The sequence below is a fragment of the Melozone crissalis genome, unplaced genomic scaffold (genome assembly GCF_028551555.1).
Source record: "Melozone crissalis strain CALT ecotype California unplaced genomic scaffold, PUWL_Pcris_2 ptg000198l_1, whole genome shotgun sequence".
Taxonomy (NCBI): Eukaryota; Metazoa; Chordata; class Aves; order Passeriformes; family Passerellidae; genus Melozone; species Melozone crissalis.
The window spans coordinates 1,058,452-1,078,774 of NW_026535962.1; the positions used below are offsets into that span (position 1 = coordinate 1,058,452).

The following is a 20,323-nucleotide window of genomic DNA, read 5'->3' on the forward strand; positions in this document are numbered from 1 at the left end:
CAGCAGATCTGATCCGTGTTTATTCTGGCTCCGGGAAGTCAAGGAGGATAATGAGAGGATTCTGCCTGTTTGTTTAGAGAGAGGAGGCAATAATGGCCTTTCTGACTCGCTGCAGGATTTACCTCTCATGAATTAAAAAACAAAGTAAACTGATTATGGAACGAGCTGTGTGTTCCGCCGCCTTCACTCGGTGTTTTCTGGCTGGTTCTGGCTCTTCCTGGGGAGGGAACCAGGATGGGGCACCCAGGCTGAGCCTGGCACTGCAGGGACACGAGGAGGGACCTTGGCTGGTGCTGCCACCCCTTCCCAGGGCACTTCCTGTTGAGGGGATCAGCACGGACAGAGGCACTGCCCAACCGATGATAAATAAACCCCTGACAAAATCATTTACCTGAGCACTGGCTGTTCCACCAGGGAGCAGCTGGGAGAGGTGGTGGATTTTCAGGGATTTGGGGATGCAGGGACGTGGCTGTGCAGGATTTGGGGTGCAGGGGTGTGACTGTGCAGGGATTTGGGTGCGGTGAATTGGGTTTTCAGGGATTTGGGGTGCGGGGACATGGCTGTGCAGAGATTTGGGTACAAGGACATGGATTTTCAGGGATTTGGGGTGCAGGGATGTGGCTGTGCAAGGATTTGGGTGCAGAGACATGATTTTTCAGGGATTTGGGGTGCAGGGATTTGGCTCTGCAGGATTTGGGGTGCAGGGATGTGGCTCTGCAGGGATTTGGCTGTGCAGGGATTTGGGGTGCAGGGATGTGGCTGTGCATAGATTTGGGTACAAGGACATGGATTTTCAGGGATTTGGGGTGCAGGGATGTGGCTCTGCAGGGCCGTGGGTGCACATCACTGAAGCAGCAATTTTAAAAACAAACTGGAAAAAGAAAAGCCCCGAAAGCTGAGCTTTCCCTGGGGCTGGAAATGCTCCCAGGGGCTGCACAGGATCTGAGGGTCTGAGCTGACCCCAGCCCTCCCCAGCCCCTGCAGCTCCTCTCGCCCAGCTCAGAAATTCAGCAGGCACTGCCCACGAGCATCCTGGCTCTGCTGGAGTCTGGCATCCTCCCACAGATCCCTGCATCCCCAACGTGGGTCCCTTGTTAGCGTGATCACTGCGGCTCTCAGCCAGCACCGAGGGGCCGCTCGCTCCTGCTCAGGCTGCCTCGCCTTCCCCACAACCCCAGTGTGACATTTGCCGTCCTCTGGAACCAAAGGAATGGAAAAGCAGATAAATCTATTTTGCCCCACTTGCCTCTAATGATGGCAGAGCAGTTTTTGCTGGCAGCACTTTCAGCAGCAGGGAGCAGATGTGGGATGGAGTCCCCTCCTGTGCCTGGGAAGGAAGGAGCCTCTCCTTAGCAGTCTCCTCACGGACTGAGCTGGCCAGGAGGGATAATGGTCCATAACATATTCATTATTTTCAGGACCGTGCACTGAAGTTCTCCCACTGGTGATGCAAGTGGAGATATTTTGTTTTCAGTTGTGATGGGGTAAAGGATTCTGCAGCTCTGGGTTGCTTTTCCTTCCAGCCCTCGGGGCTGGGCCCCTCTGCTGGAGCTCAATGGGGCTTTGGGGTGAAATCCAACCCTTAGTGCAGGCAGGTGTTGAGTGGAAGGTGGCACAGGTGAGTGGTGCTTCAGGAGAGGAGGGAATGTGCAGAGTCAGCTTGGAAGAGCTGGATGGAAAATGCTGTGAATCCATTTTCCATCAAAACTGGGCTGGATCCATGGGCAGGGTCAGTGGGAAGCAGGGAATGCCATTCCCTCCCAGCCTGTGAACCCTCTCCTCTGCAGGAAAGGGCCTCCCTTCCCTCCCCAGCGCAGCTGATGGAGTTTGAAATCACTCTTGGCTGTTAATCCGTGAAAGTCCCTGTTAGGAATAAAATAAAATATATATACGGAAAAGTGCCACTAAAAAGGTTTATGAGGCTGCAGTTTAAGTGAGTGGCTGCTCCAGAGCTGAGCATCTGTTCCTCATTTACAGCTGGCTTGAGCCGTGCTGAAACACTTCCCCTGGCTGGGGGCTGCCTGACCTGGGGAGGGGGATTTTCCCCATTTCCCCCCTGCACACAGGATCCTGGGCACGATGGCTCCTGGCACTGCCATCAGCACGATTCCCTTTCATCCCCAGGCTGCAGGGCCTTGGGGTGCCACTCTGGGATTTGGCAGAGGGAACGGAGACTGACGTGTTTGTTCTAAACTCCTGCTTTAGCTGGGGATTAATCACTCAGTGTCAGGTGCTTACAGGTGCTTAGGTACCTTGTTCCATTAGATCAAAGCAAATTAGAGCTGCGCAGAATGTAAATACAGCTGGTGGTCAGAGGTGCTGCAGTTCCTGCTGCAGAAATTGGAGAAAAATTGTATTTCCCAGTGTGTTGTGCAGAGATAATGTTTGGGATGTTGAGATCTCACGGGAGGGATGTCACACCGTTACCAGCAGCTGATAAGTCATTTTTGTGGTTTCATTCAGACATTCTGTTTGTGCTTGGGTGACCTGGATATCTGTGCAATGGTGTTTCACAGAGTCACACATGCTTTGGATGGGAAGGTGTCATGGTTTTGTTCACATCTCCCAGAACCTGAAACACTGAGGTGTCCTTGATTGCCAGGCCTGGAGAGGAATTGTTGTGTCTGACCAAAACGGGAGAGCAGCATTATATATATAACTACATATATATAATATATATAACTCCAGACTCACACTGTGTATGGAGTTTGGAGTTACACACTCCAAATTTTGCAGGATTGCAGGATTACAATTATATAAAAAAGTAGAAAAATATAAAAAGTATAAGTATGGAGTTTGGAGTTACACACTCCAAATTTTGCAGGATTTCAAGATTATAATTATAAGTAGAAAAAGAAAAAAGAAAAATATAAAAAATGTAAGTATGGAATTTGGAGTTATACACTCCAAATTTTTCAGGATTTGCAGGATTGCAGGATTACAATTATATATTTAAAAAATAAAAGAAAAATATAAAAAATGTAAGTATGGAATTTGGAGTTATACACTCCAAATTTTTCAGGATTTGCAGGATTGCGGGATTACAATTATATATAAAAAATATATTAAAATATATAAGAAAAATATAATAATATAATTATGGAGTTTGGAGTTATACAGTCCAGATTTTGCGGGATTTGCAGAATTGCAGGATTACAATTATATAAAATGTTAAAATATAAAAATGTATAAAAATATCAAATATTTAAAATATAAAATATAAATATATAAAATATAAAAATAAAATCCAAAATATATATAATATATAAAACAATACATAAAATATATAAAAATATAAAAGCTAAAATGCTAAGCATCCCCAGCACACCCCACCCCTGACCTCGTCCCTCTCCCGTTGCCCCCCAGGACTGCCCGCAGCTGTTCCCCACGGAGGAGATCCTGATCCCGGTGGGAGAGGTGAAGCCCATCACGCTGAGGGCCCGGAACCTGCCGCAGCCCCAGTCGGGCCAGAGGGGCTACGAGTGCGTGCTCAGCATCCAGGGCATCGTGCACAGGGTGCCCGCCCTGCGCTTCAACAGCTCCAGCGTGCAGTGCCAGAACAGCTCGGTGCGTGAGAGGGGCACGGGCATGGGCATGGGCATGGGCGTGGGAATGGGCACGGGCAGGGCATGGGCATGGGAATGGGCACGGGCATGGGCACGGGCATGGGCATGGGCATGGCTGGCAACGCCTGGGGAGGGGGGAAAATCTCTCTAATCCCAAATCCCAGCTGGGAGAATGCCCACAGGGAGGAGATGCTGGATCTGGAGTGCCCTGGCTGCCTGTGGGAGGTCGGCCTGGGAAAGGGGAGGAGGAGGGAATGCAGGAGGTGTTGAGGCAGGCTAATTCACACGCGGGGAGATAAGGAGAATCACAGACCCCTTATCGGGGAGCTGTCACATCCCAGGTCACGGTGGCTGGATGAATAGAGCGGTGCTGGAGAGCGGGGAAGGAGGGGGAGAGGGAAAGTGATGGGGGAGAGAGGGAGCGGGGCTGGAGAGGGGAATCACCAGGTGGAGGGGGAATCACCGGGGGATGCTGCCCAGGAGAGAGGCTGGGGAGGGGAATCACCAGGTGATGCTGCCCAAGAAAGGAGAATCACCAGGGGATGCTGCCCAGGTGATGCCGCCCAGGAGCAGGGCAGGGTTATCCCCTCCTCAAAACAGGGCTCAACCTCACCAGAACACCCCAAATTCACCCTGCTGGGCACTCTGTGATGCCAAAACACAAATGGCAAAGCCAGGCACCCCCACCCTGATCCACAGCCCAAAATTTGGGTCTCCTGTGTCCCCTCACGAGCGTGGCCCTGCCTCTGCTCACCATGTGCTCAGAAAGGGCCCTGGGCAAAAAGGGCACAGTCAGTTTGTTTTAGGCAGCACAACAGGGTCCACTTGAATATTCAGTGCAGATGGCCTTAAATTGTTAATGAAGTTTTGAATTTTTTAAAGTTTTACTGGATATTTATACATCACTGGCCGTCTTTGGGCCTTGCAGCTTGGTGGATAATAAATGCATTAATAGTACATAGTACTTTTCCTATCCAGAGTGATTTATAAGCATTAGAGAAGCACTTTTATTGCTGTTGGGCTGATAGGAAGTGGTAGGGGGAGGATGTGGGGGCCATTTTGGACTCACAGCTTCTTGTTCCACCCCAGCTTAGTAAAACCCACCCCAGTTAAACGTGAGTTAAAGCTGCACAGCTGCTGCCCAGGGACAGGCAGAGCACTCTGCCCTGCTTTCATCACCACTCCCTCCTCCCAGGGAGCATGGCAATGCTCACTCACCTCCTGAAATCTTTTTAGCAGCTCTTGGTTGACCTAAAGAGAGCTCCAGAGTGGGGCCTGGCCAGTGCTGGGTGTGATAATGGGAATTTCAGCATTCACTGGGAATTCAGCTGCAGCATCCAGCCTCACTCAGCCACGGGCCCCAGGACGTCAGAAAAAGGGGAATAATTCAGGCCAGTGCTGTCCTGGGGCAGGCTGAGGCAGTGGCTGGGGCTCTGCACCATCTATTTTTGCTCTATTTTCCTGTTCCACCTGCAAAGCTCTGCAGTGGGGTTCTGGGGCTCCCAGTCACAAACTGGGCAAAAGGCAGCCTGAGGGCAGCTCCAGTCCCAGTCTGGTTACCTGGAGGGGCTGTGTTGGCAAGCCAGAGACTGAGTGATGAGAGCAGCCACTGCAAGAGGAATAATTAATCTGTTACCTCTCACAAGGACTAGATCTGATTTAATTATCTCCTCCTGATGAGGAGAAGGGACTCAAAGCAGAGCCCTGGAGATGAAGTGTAAAAATGTGGTGTCTGAGGCACCAGCAGATGTTTTTAAACAGAGAATGAAGATGGTTTCTCTCAAAAAACCCTCTTTGCCTGGGAGTGTTGTCTCCCCAAGCATTTCACTCTGGATCTTACCCCGCAGTACCTCTATGATGGGATGGACATCAGCAACCTGGCAGTGGACTTTGCCGTGGTTTGGAACGGGAACTTCGTCATTGACAACCCCGAGAACGTGAAAGGTAAAGTCTGCTTGAATTGGCTTCAGGCCATGCCAGTTGTGTCCCTTGGAAGTCCCTCAACCCCAGCTATACCCCAAGGGTATATCCCAGCTGTATCCCAAGGAAATACCCAATTCTCAGCTGTATCCTGAGGGAATCCCCAATCCCAGCTGCACCCCAAGGGAATCCCTCAGTCCCGATTGAATCTGTCCATCCCAACTGTGTCCCATGGAAATCCCTCAATCCCACCTGTACCCCAAGGGTATATCCCAGCTGTATCCTGGGGGAATCTCCCAATCCCAGCCATGTCCTGAGTGAACCCCCCAGGCCCAGCTGTACCCCAAGTGAACCCCCCATCCCCAGCTGCCCCCCAGGATCCCCCCCAGCTAACCCCCCGTTCCTGCCCCGCAGTGCACCTGTACAAGTGCGCGGCGCAGCGCGAGAGCTGCGGGCTGTGCCTCAAGGCCGAGCCGCGCTTCGCGTGCGGCTGGTGCAGCGGCGAGGAGCGCTGCACCCTGCGGCCCCACTGCAGCTCCCCGGGCGCCCTGCCCTGGCTCCACTGGGCAGGACACAACGTCAAGTGCTCCAACCCGCGCATCACCGAGGTGAGCCCGGCCCCGGCCCCTGCTCCCCTGGCGTGGCAGCGAGACCCTGGACGGGGATGAGTGCATTGACTCTGTGATTGCAGAAGGCTGATTAAATGCTTTATTCTAGCATATGATACTATATATAGTATATATGTACTATATATCTATATATAGATATATAGTACATATATACTATATATGGTATATAGTATATATACCATACTATATAGTATATACAGATATATAGTATATATACTATAGATATATGGTATATATATACTATATATCTATATAGTATATATAGATAGATAGATATAGATATACTAGAGATATAAATTTAAATGTATAGATATATCTATGTATCAATATATCTATATTGTATGATAGATATATACTATATATATATCATACAATACTGTATGTAGATACATATTATACTACTGCACTACACTACATTGTACTACTATGCTACATTATATTATACTACTATACTACACCATACTTTACTACTATACTCATACTTTACTACTATACTATGCACTATATTGTACTACTGCACTACACTCTATTATACTACTAGACTATACACTGTACTATACACTATATTATACTACAGAGAATCAATCACAGACTCTCAGAATTATGAAGCTAGAAGAGACCTCTAAGATCATCAAGTCCAACCTACGCTCCAACACCTCGACTATAGCACCAAGTGCTATGTCCAGTCTTTTTTTGAACACATCCAGAGATGGTGATTCTAGCAGCTCACTGGGAAGAGCATTCCAGTACTTTATTGTTCTTTCGGTGAAAAATGTCTCCCTAATATCCAACCTGTACCTTCCCTGATTTAGCTTGAGACTATACACTATCATACTGCTGTACTATGCACTATTATACTACTACTACTGCACTGCCCTGTACTACTACCAAGAAAATCCCATCACCCTTGCCAGCCAGTCCAACACACAGGTGGATCCAACTGGTCAATGAATCCAAACACCACCTCCTGAGTCGAATTAACAAATCACCCTTTGGTAAACAATCTCCATAACACATTCCACGTGTACATAACAGGCGCAAGAAATGAAGGTAAGGATTGTTTTAATTCTCACTCTGAGCTTTCTCACAGCCTTACCCAGGAAAATCCTGGGAATTGCTGTGTTTCTCTCTGTGTTCAGAGGATGTGTGATTGCCACACTCCCCCTGTGCTGCCCCAAAATCCGCCCAGCCCTGAGAAATGTGGGTAAAACACTCCAGAACTTTCTGGGATGTTTTAGTGTGCAGCCTCTGCCCCACCCACACTGCAATGACCGCCACAGACTGCAGCGGGAATGCTAATTAAACCAGGGAGCTAATTAGTCTGGAGTTGGTGGTTCTGATATTTCTGCTCAGCCCACTGAGGGATGCAAAATGTGTCCCGGGAGCATTTTCAGCGGTGAAACTGCACTCGCTCTGTTAACGCTGCTATGAGGAGCGACACTCCTGTCAGGTGGGAACCAAGGCAGGTTTGGGTTTCTCAGTTAATTAAATCCCCAAAAAAGCCTCCCTTGCCTTGGCTGTGTATCCACACTGCAAAAGGTGTAGCACAGCAGGATCAGAGTTGTCTGTTACACCAATGCTGCTGGCACTGCTGCTCAGCACCCAAAGTCTGCCAAATGGATCAGAACCCAAGTGAGTGTGGAAGTCTCCTCTTAAATTAAATAAGTTTTTGCACTGGTTTAACTAAACTGGCTCAGATCCCGTGGGAGGGAGGCATCAACCTCCTTTTATGGAGGAGAGGAGGAAGCACAGAGGCTGCTGCTGTTTGTGGGCTGGGTGGGGCTGGCAGGAGAATGGTGTCACTGAGGAGGGTCCATCCATCCTCAGGGACATTATCAGATTTGGTTTTGGCATTTTGGTATTTCTGCCTTGGGCCTTCTGCCAGCAGCGGCACACCTTTGCTGGGCAGGTGTTTCTTTGTGCAGGTGTTTCTTTGTGTAGGTGTTTCTCTTGTGCAGGATTTCTCTCGTGCAGTTTTGTACAGGGCAGAGTGGAGCTGGTGGTTGGTTGTGCAGGGATAGGAAAGCACTAAAAAGGATTGGTAAGCCTGTCCTTTCCCTGCTTGGTTAGTCTCTTTGTTTTCCAAGTCCCAGCTGTGCTACCAAGAGATAAAACGATCCTTAAAGGCTCCCCTGGATCTTCCCCTTGCCCTGCCACTGGGCAGAGCCCAAATTTCTCTTGCCCAAGTTCTGTTCTGCTGCACAAGGTTGTGCTACAGGAAGCAAAACAGCCTCTGCTGAGATTTGCTTCCCCATAAGCCATGCAGAAAGTTGTCAATTCAAAGAAATGTTGGAATTCTTTATCTGCCCCTCCTTGAGCTGGGCAGAGAAGGGGAAAGCAGCGAGTGACTCGCGTGTGAGCAGTGCCAGGCTGGCTCTGGCAGCTGGCTGCAGGCAGGGCACTGCCACCAAGTGTTTCATCACTGTCCAACTTGAAAGCAATACTTTTGGGCTCTGTCCAAGCAGAAAAGAGCAGAGCTCTGCTGTTGCAGATTTCTTGACTCCATCCCCAGGTCTGTGTCTGAGACTGTGGAGGAGACCATGAGACCTTCCCAGTGTTTGTTGCTGCTGGGTCCTTTCCCAATATCTGAATTTTCTCAGGATTTTGGGTACATTTTGCCATGCCCAGTGCTGCAGAGCTGCACAGCTGGGAGGACACCCTGCCCTGGCCCTGACAGGTCCAGGCTGGCACTGGTGCCAATCCCCCATCCCCTGGGCACCAGCAGTGACAGGACTGGGGAGCAGGCTTTGCTCTCATGCTGGAGCTCACATTGCAGCCTGGGTTACCCAGAGTAAAAAAGCCTTTAATGTGGGCTGGTTTTCCACTCCTTTTGCTTCATCTGGCCAGGTTCACTCTTTGTGACAAGGCTGAGGTCAAGGGCCTGGCTCCCAGGCGCCACTGCCTTCGGGGGATGCATAAATGAGGAGATTGTGTCTTAATAGTTCTAAAAGTAAATGAGCAGTGGGGAATTTGCAGTCCTGTCACTGAGTGAGAGGTCCAGCCCTCCCCAGCAAAGTCCCCTCAGCCGCTTAAAGCTTCCACCCGGCCCGTGGCCTTAGCAATAAATAAATAAAAATCAGATTTCTGGCGAACAAGCGGCACTCTGATCTCCTATTCATTTATTTGCAGGCCTCATTAATATAACATCAGCGCAACAAACAGCTGAAGGGGGGGCAGTGTCAGGCTGAATAATGGAGTTGCTCTGCTGAGATAACAATTAGGCTCTGAATGTGCCATCAGCTGAGGCAGAGACAAGGAGGGATCATGCCGGGATGACAATGCTCATGTGCTGCCTCCCCGCTGGGCTCATCAGCCGGGATCCAGGGCTCGGAGCAGCAGCAGAAAAGCACAGAGAGGATGGAGGTGGCTGGGGTTGGGGAGGGGGCAGGGGCTGGGCCGTTGATTGGGGTCTCTGTGCACCCCAGCAGATGCCGAGGGCTCGCTGTGCAGGGCTGTGCCTTCCCTGCAGCTCCAGCTCCACTCTCCCTGGATCCTCACTGACTTCTTCTGTGCCTTCCTTCCCTGCAGCTCCTCAGGGAAAGCCCCAGCAGCCCCAGCTCTCCCCGGCTCCTCTCTGACTTCTTCTGCAGGCAAAATGTTGCTTCATGTCAGAAACGCTGAAAGATTCGAGCGGCAAGACATGACACTGAGAACATTTATCCCTCATTGCTGGAGCTGTGTCCTCTGCAGGCTGCGAGGGGAAAGGTTTTGGCACTGGGCTGGGGCTCCTGGGACCCTGGGATCCTTGGATCCCAAACGTGGGGGTCCCTTGGGTTCCATCCTTGGGGATCCCTTGGGTTCCAGCCTTGGGGATTTCTTGGATCCCAACCTTGGGGGTCCCTTGGACTCCAGCCTTGGGGATTCCTTAGATCCCAGCCTGGGGGATTACTTGGATCCCAAATTTGGGGGTCCCTTGGATCCCAACCTTGGGGATCCCTTGTGTTCCAACCTTGGGGATCCCTTGTGTTCCAACCTTGGGGATCCCTTGTGTTCCAGCCTTGGGGGTCCCTTGGGCTCCAGCCCTGGGGAATCTCTTAGGTTCCATCTTTGGGGTGCCCACCTTGGTTTCAGGTAAAAAGCAGCAATAAGAGAAGTGCTCTGGAGCACCTGCAGCCCTTCCCTGACCGAGGGCAGGGTGTGAGCTCCTGGCACCCCCTCATCCCTGCACCCAGCCCATTTTATCACTAACACAGGGCCGCACACCTGGTCCTGTCCAGCCTTATTACAGGGTTGGGGTTTGTCTCTGCAGCAGGGAGAGGTGACCTGCTCAGGATAATTCTCCCTCCCACACCCCGCTCAGATCTCAGTGACTTTCAAGCTGCTTCAGTTTAACAAACAAGCTGAAAAAAACTTCCAGCAGAGATGCAGATTCCTAAACAGCAAACGTCCAATTCCTGGAATGGCCTTGCTCTTTCTCAGCTGTCCTTTGCAGCTCCTTTTCATCCTCCACAGAGCTCCAAGTGAAAAGCCAGTCTGGTGAAGCGATTTTCTTGAAATTGGGGAATATTTCTTGCTAATCCTGTCTGTCTCAGATCAGAAATCTGGGCTGGCAGCCCTGCAGCTCCCAGCTGGGATTAAGGCAGGCCAGGGCTGGCTGTGCTGAGGTGCCTCATGCTCACCCCAACGAGGATGCTGCTCGGAGGGTGCCCTGCTCTGGGTGCACCGGGACCTTTAAGACTTATCTTCTTTCTGCGATTTTGACTGAATCTCTCCAGCTGTAATTAATTGAATGCATCTGTTCTAACCCTGGGGCTGCTTTATGGCACAGTTACTTCAAAACTGTTCAATTAGTGGCCACTAAAATCTAGGTCGAGTGGAGCTCCATATTGGGGATTTTCCAGGTCAGGACATTTTTAAAATACAGCATCAGCTGGGCTTTGTTCAGGGAGGCCTCCCAGCCCTGCTGCTCCTGCTCAGCTCAGGAAATGGCAAGCAGTGACTTCTTTTTGTTTGAGCGGTGATGAGACAACGAGACAGCGGAGTAAGTGCCCCAGCAAATGCATTTTAACATCATCCAGAGCTGCAGAGGACAGTTGTAACTGTCAGCCAAGTTCAGGTGATTCCCCAGCAGTGATGTAAACACCACCAGGCCTCCAGGACTCGGTGTAACACAACCCAGCTTGGTTTTGTAGTGGGTTTATGAGCACTTCCCAGAGCTAAATGGTACAAGACAGGCCATGGTGTGAGTTACAGGGAACAGCAGCACAACAGGCACTGCGTGGTGAATAAATTAAAATCCTCCAGCAGGCAGTGGAGGGGAGAGGGAGGTGGGAATTAAAGGATGTGGAGGAAGGAGGGGGTGGCTTGGTGAGTGCATGGAGCCAGAATAACCTCAGCAAAAATGTGTGGCAAAAAACGGGGCAGAATGCCCAGGGAAGTGCTGCGGTCACCCTGGCAGTGCTCAAAAACCACCATGTGGCCATTGGTTTAGTGGGGATGGTGGGATTAATTCTTGGAGATCTTGGGTGTCATGTTGGAGGTGGTTTGGGGAACTGGGAAGCACAGAACTGGGAAACCATTGGTTTAGTGGGGATGGTGGGATTAATTCTTGAAGATCTTGGCTGTCTTTCTGGAGATGCTTTGGGGAACTGAGAAGCACAGAAGTGATGGGGACAGGGGTGTTCCATAAGGGCTGCTGTGGGGCAGGTCACTGGGGTGGTGGCACTGGTGTTTGGCCATATTCCTCACCCCCGAGGAGGTGGAAAAACCCACCCTTCCATCTGGAAACAGCAGGAAAAAGGCTCTGAAGAGCTCAAGCTTTTTTGCCAAAGACAAGGGTGGAACAAAGAAGCATAAACAAGATTTATCCATTAAATTAATTAAATTGCATTATTATGGATTGTGTTTATTTATTAATAACTGCAGCACAGGGAAGATGAGAAACTCACCCAAGAGCAACAACAGAGCAGTGGCAGATTCAGGATAACAGTCTGAGAGTCCTGGGTCCAAATTTTGTGACCATGCATTATTGAAATTTATACTCCTAATTGAAGAGGAGATTGTCCTTAATGCAAGTCCAGGGAAGCAGGGATGATTATGGCTGAGGCAGGCCATAAACAGGCAGCTTGAAAGCACACACCTCACCCTTTAGCATTTTTAAGTCATTTGAGGTGCCAAGTCACTAATAAAATGTGACATTAACATTCAGAGAACAGCCAAGGCAGAAGGCAAAGTTCTCCAAGCACCAGGCTGCTTCTGGAAGGTGACTTACCTGTTCTGGATGGAGACAGGAGCCAGGTGTGTCCTACAAGGATGTCTGGGAATGGCACTGCCCACTCTTCCTGGCCAGCTCAGGGACCTCAGAGTCCTCTCTTGGAGCAGGGCATGGATGGATTTCAGCATCCTTGGGCTCCTCCAGGACACCCAGAAGAGCCATGAGGGGTGGCCCTGGCTTGTCTGGCAGCAGGAGAGATTCCAAACCAGGGATGGAGCTGAACAAGGGGCCTGGTGGGGATGTCACTGTCACTGTGATATTTTATGAAAATCCTTTCACTAGGACTTTTCTCCTGAGTAGCTGAGAAGCCTCAGAAAAGCAATGTAAACAATAATGATCTGATTGCTTGGAATGTGCTCTGGAGGTTGCTCACCAACAGGTGCATCTTTGATTGGTTCCATGTGAATTGTTTTTCCTTAATGACCAATCCCAGTCCAGCTGTGGCAGACTCTCTGGTCAAGTCACAAGATTTCATTATTCATTCCTTTCCAGCCTTCTGATGAAAGCCTTTCCCTCTATTCCTTTTAGTATAGTTTTAATATATCGATATGATATATGATATGATATGATATGATGATATGATATTATTGATATGATATAGTATGATATCATATGGTATGATATATAATATAATATAATATAATATAATATAATATAATATAATATATCAGCCTTCTGTAACATGGAGTCAAGATTCTCACCTCGTCCTGGGGAGCCTCCATCACCACCCCACGTCCCCTCACCCTGTGCTGTCTCCCTGCAGATCCTGACGGTGTCGGGGCCCCCGGAAGGAGGGACCAGGGTGACCATCCGTGGGGTGAACCTGGGCCTGGACTTCTCTGAGATCGCTCAGGGCGTGCAGGTGGCCGGGGTGCAGTGCACGCCCCTGCCCGAGCACTACGTGGTGGCCGAGCAGTGAGTGTCCCCTCACCTGTCCCCTGCCCTGTCCCCTGCCCTGTCCCCTCACCTGTCCCCTACCCTGTCCCCTGCCCTGTCCCCGGGGCTGGGCACCCCCCAGGGCTCCTCCTTTTAGCTTGGCTGGGGGTTATTTAAAGACATGAATGGGATGGGGCTGCTGAGGAACACGCCTCGAGCTGGTTAATTTTCCAGCATGAGTCTCATTCCATGGTTATGACAATGGGAAGATGCCAGCAGCTCACATCCCAGGCAGCAGACACAGAACTTAATGTTATAACTCACTTTGTAAGCTTCTTGACCAATCACACAAAGCAAAAGCACACTGACAGTATTTATGTCTGTGTAGTATATATTCTATATTGACAGTAGTTCTATCCAACCACTATAAGCACACATACCTTTGGTTAAAACAATGCTTGCTTATTTCCAATACAATACCTGCTTGTGAGCCTTCAAACACAACAGAGCTCCATTATTAAGCTTTAACCTTCTCAATATGTTGCTAGATAAACTTTCTGTAGCTTAGAGAGCTATTCAGACAAGCGTTAATACACAGACCCTTGTTCTATTTGCTTTTGCTTTTCTGCAGTTTAAATACTTTTACTGCTGACCAATCTCGTGGCTGCTGCCTAGCTCTGCTCACAGCTCTGCTGTCTCTGAGGCCTGCATCTTGCAGCTTTCTCAAAACCCTATAATTTTGTAGATTCCCACACCCCCTGACCTCCAGCCAACGCTCAGGAGGCCAAAACCTCACCGGGAAGGGCTGTGGAGGTGGGCATGGGAAGGGATTCCTGCCCATTCCCGCACATCCCCGCACTCTGCACTCTCTCTGCAGGGGTTAAGCAGCGCTTTGAGTTGCATTAAACGTTCTGTTTCCTTGCACACCAGTTCCTGCTTGGCTAAGCACCTTTGCTGATGAGCACCTTGCTGCTGCTGCTGCCTCCCCATCCATCCCGCTTGGGATTCCGCCGGCGCCCGGGCTGCAGCAGCCATTTGTTAGGCGGGCGAGGCGCTGACAGCCCCGCGCTCCGAGCGGGCTCCCCTGCAGTCAATCCATTTGTTTCACTGAGAAAAATGTCAGCCCCAAATTGGAAAACAGGCCTGGAACAGGGGCCGGGCAAATGAACCCCACGGCAGCGTGGCAGCCGCTCCTCTGCTGCGCCTCGGGGCTGGGCTGGGGGGGCTCAGGGGGTGTTTGGGGACACATCTGTGCTGGGTGGGACAGCAGAAACAGGTGATGTGTCCCCTTGGGTTGTGTCATCTCCTGCTGGGACCAGCATGGTGGCCTGTGCAGTAGGGCTGTGAGTGTGGAGCTGGCCAAGGTCCCATGGGCGCTCCCAGCAGCACAGATCTGCCCCAGCTTCATCCTCTGTGGGGAAATCCATTTTCCTCTGCGGGGAAATCCGTTTTCCTCTCCTGGGAAATGCATTTGGTGGCTCCCAGTCAGACCCCAGCAGGCCCAGGACCTGTCACCAGCAGCACATGGTGGTGTTGGTTGGGTTTTGTCCATTCCTGGTGTTTCTTTGCCCATCTGTGAGGCAGCAGGGGCATTGCTGACCCCTCTGGAGCAGCGAGGGGCAGTGCAGATGGAATTTGGGATCACAGGGTGAAGGATGCCTGGGGCTGCTGCAGGAATGGCACCAATACCCCATCACTGCGAGCAGTTGGGGCTGTTCTGCTGAGCAGTACGTTGTTATATTTTATTTTTCAAATAAAGGATGGAAGATTATGAAATTATCCCCCTTTGATGGTATGAAACCCTGATTTTATAATCATGACTCTAATTACGGCTCTTGAGCTTTCAAAGTTTGTTAACATCATTAAAACATTTACCCTGGGCAGATAACAGCAAGCGTTAGCATGAGAGCTGCCTTTTAAAGATGAATACAGATAAAAGGACCCTCTTAAGGCTTCTGTGGGCAGACTGAATTCCAGGACTGTAATGACTCTGCCATATGCTCCAGCCCCGCCATCTATCAGCCAGCAATTAGGTTAATGTTGGTGAAAGGGCCACTTAGCCCGGCAATCAGCACCCTACAGCTCTGCCGAATGCATCATTTTGTAACAAGGTACCTGCTGGGGCTTTGGCTCTGAGCAGGGCTGGGCACCAGGTGTGCCCGGTCACTTGTGCCCTGTCCCGCACCCATCCCTGCCCGGGCTGGGCTGGCAGAGCTGAGAGTTTGGTGTTTCCTTGGGCAGAGAGAGCCTCCCCTGTCCTCTGCTGCCCTTGGGGCGCCAGGAGTCACCCCCAGGCTTTGTTTGCTTGGCCCCAAGCTCAGAGTGGGCTCCTCTCCAGGAGGAGGAGGAGGAATGGCGAGAGGTGAAGGAATAACAGGCAGAGAGGTGCAGGGGCGATGTCTGCTTGAAAGGCAGAGCGAGGAGCGCGTGGCAGAGGAAGGCTGGGAGCTGAGAGGCTTCAATCCCTGCTCTCCAAAGGCAGCAGTCTCTCCAGGCAGCCCCTTTTGATGTGCAGCAACGAGGACGTGCACGTTCCAGCTCTTTAGCAGCATGTGTGTATTTCATCAGGCCTCCTGGCATCACCTGTGCACGGCAGCTTCTTTTCTTCCTTCAGTCTTTGTGGTTTATTTTATTTTATTTTGTTTTATTTTATTTTATTTTATTTTATGTTTGCAATGAATTTAATGCTGCTGAAGGCAACTCCCCAAATTGGGGCCTTTTATGTCTTTGTGTGTAATGGGCAGAGGAGGGAGAGCTCCCTTCTCCTTCAGCCTCAGCAGGCAGAGGCTGCTCTGGCTCTCCTCTGGTCCCACTCCCAGGGTCAGATCCCCCCACAGGTGGAACTGCAACTCCTGCCTTCAGCTTTTCCTCCCCGAGGCCAATTTCCCATCTCCAATCCCCCCTCTCTGATTTCCAGGCAGGTTCCTCCCACCCTCAGCCTCCCAGAGCCTGCAGGGATGCTCTCGAATTTACCCTGCCAGCATTGCTGTGGGAGCAAGCAGCATGCAGGTCCATCTGGAGCGCCCTGCCAGCTGATGCCCCTCTGAAAACCTCCCCCAGACCTGCTGGCATGCCTGGCATCCACTTGATCCCGTCCCCAGCTGGTGTCACTCATCCCCTGTGCCCTGGGACTTGGGGGTTATTCATCCTCAGTGAGCAGCCATGGGCAGCCCCGGCAGCTCCCCCTGGCCCTGCAGCTTTGCCCTGAGCTTTTGGGGTTCATCCATCAGTTGTGGTGAACCCCAGCAGCTTTCCCTGGCCCTGCAGCTTTGCCCTGAGCTTTTGGGGTTGTTCATCATCAGTTGTGGTGAACCCCAGCAGCTTTCCCTGGCCCTGCAGCTTTGCCCTGGGCTTTTGGGGTTGTTCATCCCTCAGCTGTGGTGAAACCCAGCAGCTCTCCCTGGCCCTGCAGCTTTCCCAGCCTCAGGATGTGCCCATGGGGCTGAGCTGGACCACACCAGGAGCATGGGGACAAGCTCTGTGACCAGCACCAGTGTGTTTGTGGCAGCCAGCCCTGTTCCCAGCAGAAGCTGCTCTCCAGGGCTGTCTCTATCATCCCCCAGCAGGTTTCTCCTGCAGTTGTGATTAACTGGGAGTCTGCAGTGTGAGCTGTTCCCTTAATGAACTCATCTGTTACTCTGAGGACTTCGCACTCACTTTGCTACTGGCTAATATATTGCCATTAGTGCTCTGCTTTGCTCTGGAGTTTACAGCTTGTAATAATTATGTCTAATTTTGATTTTTTTTCCTTTAAATTACTACACGGGGTAAAAATAGACTCAGTAATTAACTCCTTCCAAAGAGGCAGATATCAAAGTTAAAGAGGAGATGGGGGGGAGAAAGGAGAAATAATGGCAGCGTGGAGCTGAGCAGGGCACTGCTGGCACCTCCTGCCAAAGCTCCACTGAGGCATTTGTGCTTCCAGGATCGTCTGTGAAATGGGGCAGGCGCTTCCAGGGATCAGCTCCGGCCCAGTGCTCCTGTGCATCGGAGAGTGCAAGCCCGAGTTCACGGCCAAGTCAGCGCAGCAGTACGTGTTCGTGGTGAGTGTCCTGCTGGGGACAGCACGGGCTGGGGCTGGCACACAGAGGGGCTCCAGCTCCACAGGAATTGCTGGGGTTTTCTGGGGCTTTTCCCCTGGGTTTGCTCAGTTTTTGGTGCCCGAGTTGACGGCCAAGTCAGTTCATTACTACATGTTTGTGGTGAGTGTCCTGCTGGGGTCAGCACGTGTGTCCCTGGAGCTGAGCCTGGCACGCAGAGGGGCTCCAGCTCCAGATTACAGTCCTGGAATTGCTCAGTTTTTTCCTGGGGCTTTCCCCCTGGTGTTGCTCAGTTTTTGGTGGCTCTCTCAACAAGCACAGCCTGCAGGATGGAGAGCTCACCCTGTGGATAAACCAGGGCTCCCACAGTGTTTGGATGCAGCTTTGCACCCCCAGAGCAGTGATTATGGAATCACAGATTGGTTTGGGTTGGGAGGGGATCCTCAAAGACCCTGTCATGGGCAGGACACCTTCCACTATCCCAGGCTGCTCCAAGCCCCGTCCAGCCTGGCCTTGGGCACTTCAGGGATGTCGTGGCCTGTCCCGGCCCCCAGAGCAGCTCCCTGGCTGCAGCAGGGGCCCTGAGCTCTCCTTTCCTCCCTGCAGACCCCAGCTGTGAGTTTCCTGAGCCCCGGCCGCGGCCCGGAGTCGGGAGGGACCATGGTGACCATCTCTGGCCAGCACCTGGGCGCCGGCAGCCGCGTCTCCGTGCTCCTGGGGAACCAGACCTGCGAGTTCCTGCAGTAAGAGACACCACAGGCTCCCGCAGCTCCCGTCCCAGCACGGATCTGCTGGAGCTGAACGTGCAAAAATCCATCTGGGAAGCCCCTGAGGCTCCAGCCTTCATTGCATGAAACCGTCCTCTCTTTTATTGTGATGGAGGCTTGCATGGCCAGGGAGGGATTCGTCAGTGTCAGTGCTGTTCATTATTTCATTTTAATGCTGTTCCAGTGGTAGCTGCTCAGAAAATCATAGTGAAACACCACTGGGATGGAAATGTGCTTATATTGGTCGCCAGTACCTGCCCCCAGCCTGGCTGCTCTGAAGAAAATGGAACATTTATATGAAATAGCTCCTTTCTCTTTCCACAGACCTGCATTGATTTTATTGTAGCCACTGCTGCAGGTGCCTCCAACTCCTAAAAATGGTCAGGGATCCTCAGGGCAGAGCAAGGCGAGGGTCTGCTCGCACCTCCTGCTGAGGAACTTGCACTGCCATCAGTCTCTGCTGGGATTTCCATGGCAAATTTGCTTTTTCCCCAGCAGTGTAAACACAGAGTTGACATTTGCAGGGTTTAATGGGTTTTCCTGGGGCTTAGTTAAAAAAGAGATGTGTGGTTTACATCTGTGTGTATCAGTACACAGCCCTGCCCACCCTGCTGGGGTGGGCACAGCCTGGCACCCAAAGGGATTCTGCCTCCCAGATCCTCACCCAGGAGGAGCTGAGGAAGTTTCTGGGAAAGCAGAGATCCCTGGAGGTGAATTTCTCATCCAAAAGCCTGAGAAGTTCTCGGATATGGGAGCTGTGGGTGCTCAGGAGTGGGAGCACATTGGGTTATCAGGAGTGGGAGCACATTGGGTTATCAGCAGGGCTTGCTCTGGATCCATCCCAGGATGGTGCTCAGGGCATTCCAGAACCTTCCAGCGCAGCTCAGCCCTCCAGGTGTTGAGCAGTGTAACCAACCCATCAATATTTCCTCCCACATCCCAAACAAAGATGCCAAATTGCTGCCTCAGGTGGAGACAGGCAACAGCAGAGGTGTGGGGCCAGCCCTGGAATATCATCCTGGAATATCATCCCTTAAACAAACCCCTGATCCTGTTCAGGCAACCTGCAGCTCCTGACCTGCAAAACCTGGAGGGGTTTTGGGTTCCCTGGGAGTTCTGATGGCAGCAGGACAGAAATTTCAGCCAGGGAGCAGTGGCTGAGTGCCCCATCCTCACTGGGGCCATGCCTGGGACTGCTCTGAGGCAATGAACTCCAATTGTACTCCAGGGCATGGGGGAGCCTGATGAGATGAAGCAGCTCCTAATGAGATTCCCTCTAATTACAGCTTCCCCCATTCTCCCCTCTCTGATCCGAGGAGTGGGCAGATTCACCATGACGACACAATAATAGCACAGAAAGCTAATTAGCCGATCACAGGGAGCTGGGAGCTGCTTTGCCAGCAGCCCTGCATCACTGCCAGCCCGTGCCAGAGCTGGGCAGGCACGGGGTGGGCAGCAGCAGGCAGGGCAGAGGGCAGCAGCAGGGCAGGAACCCGCCAGGCTGCACAGAATCACTCTGAGAGACAGCTCAGAGCCTGGAGAATCCCACTCCTCACACGAGGAAGCCTTTGTGGCTAAATTAAACAAGGTGGATGTGATAAAACCAAATGGAGATGGGAAAAGGAGCAGCAGCAGGGCAGGAAGGGGTGGATGTGTTATTGCATCAGCAGCAATGGTCAGTGCAGTTGGTTTGAGGGGTTTCAGGGGGTTGTTTCAGAGGGATGTTTGAGGTGTTTCAGGGGTGGTTTGAGGTGTTTCAGGGGTGGTTGGGGGTGTTTCAGGGGGCTATTTGAGGCGTTTCAGGGGATTCTTTCTGTCCCCTCGGATGTGGAGGGTGGAGGGGCTGAGGTGTGAGCTGGGAACTTTGTGGTGCCTGCTGCTCCATGCCCTCCTGAGTGCCCATTAGAGAGGGCAAGGGGTGTGTAAGGACCCCGAGAAGGGACCTTGTCCCCCTGGCTCACAGCTTTGCTGGGAACAGAGCAGGGACGCGGCTGCACCTGAGCCTCAGCCTCCCAGGCACCTCCACAGCCCCTGAGGATGGTGAGGGTGGTGAAGGTCGCCCATTCGGGTTCTGATTTAAGCAGCAGACTGGCACTGAGGTGCTGCAGACCTGCCTGCCCTCTGCCCAGGGGGAACCAAACTAAAGGAGCCACAGAAAGAACAGTGACTTTCCAGCGAGCCAGGGTCGGTTTGAGCAGCAAGGACAGCCAGAGGTGGCCGTGCAGGATGTGACAGAGATGTGCCTCCAGCACTTTTTGTAGCATCAGTGACCACGGAGCCGGGAACAGATCTGTTCTGGATGCTCAGATCC

General features: G+C 51.6%; 1 protein-coding gene across 1 annotated transcript in view; it reads left to right on the forward strand.

The window, feature by feature from the left end:
* The window catches only part of PLXNA2 (plexin A2), a 129,459-nt gene that overhangs the window by 81,321 nt on the left and 27,815 nt on the right, over positions 1-20,323 (forward strand). The window contains exons 10-15 of the mRNA XM_054293915.1: positions 3,367-3,567; positions 5,414-5,510; positions 5,901-6,094; positions 13,093-13,244; positions 17,131-17,248; positions 17,852-17,988. Of these exons, the coding sequence (XP_054149890.1) occupies positions 3,367-3,567; positions 5,414-5,510; positions 5,901-6,094; positions 13,093-13,244; positions 17,131-17,248; positions 17,852-17,988 (899 nt within the window). The remainder of the gene's footprint in view (positions 1-3,366; positions 3,568-5,413; positions 5,511-5,900; positions 6,095-13,092; positions 13,245-17,130; positions 17,249-17,851; positions 17,989-20,323) is intronic.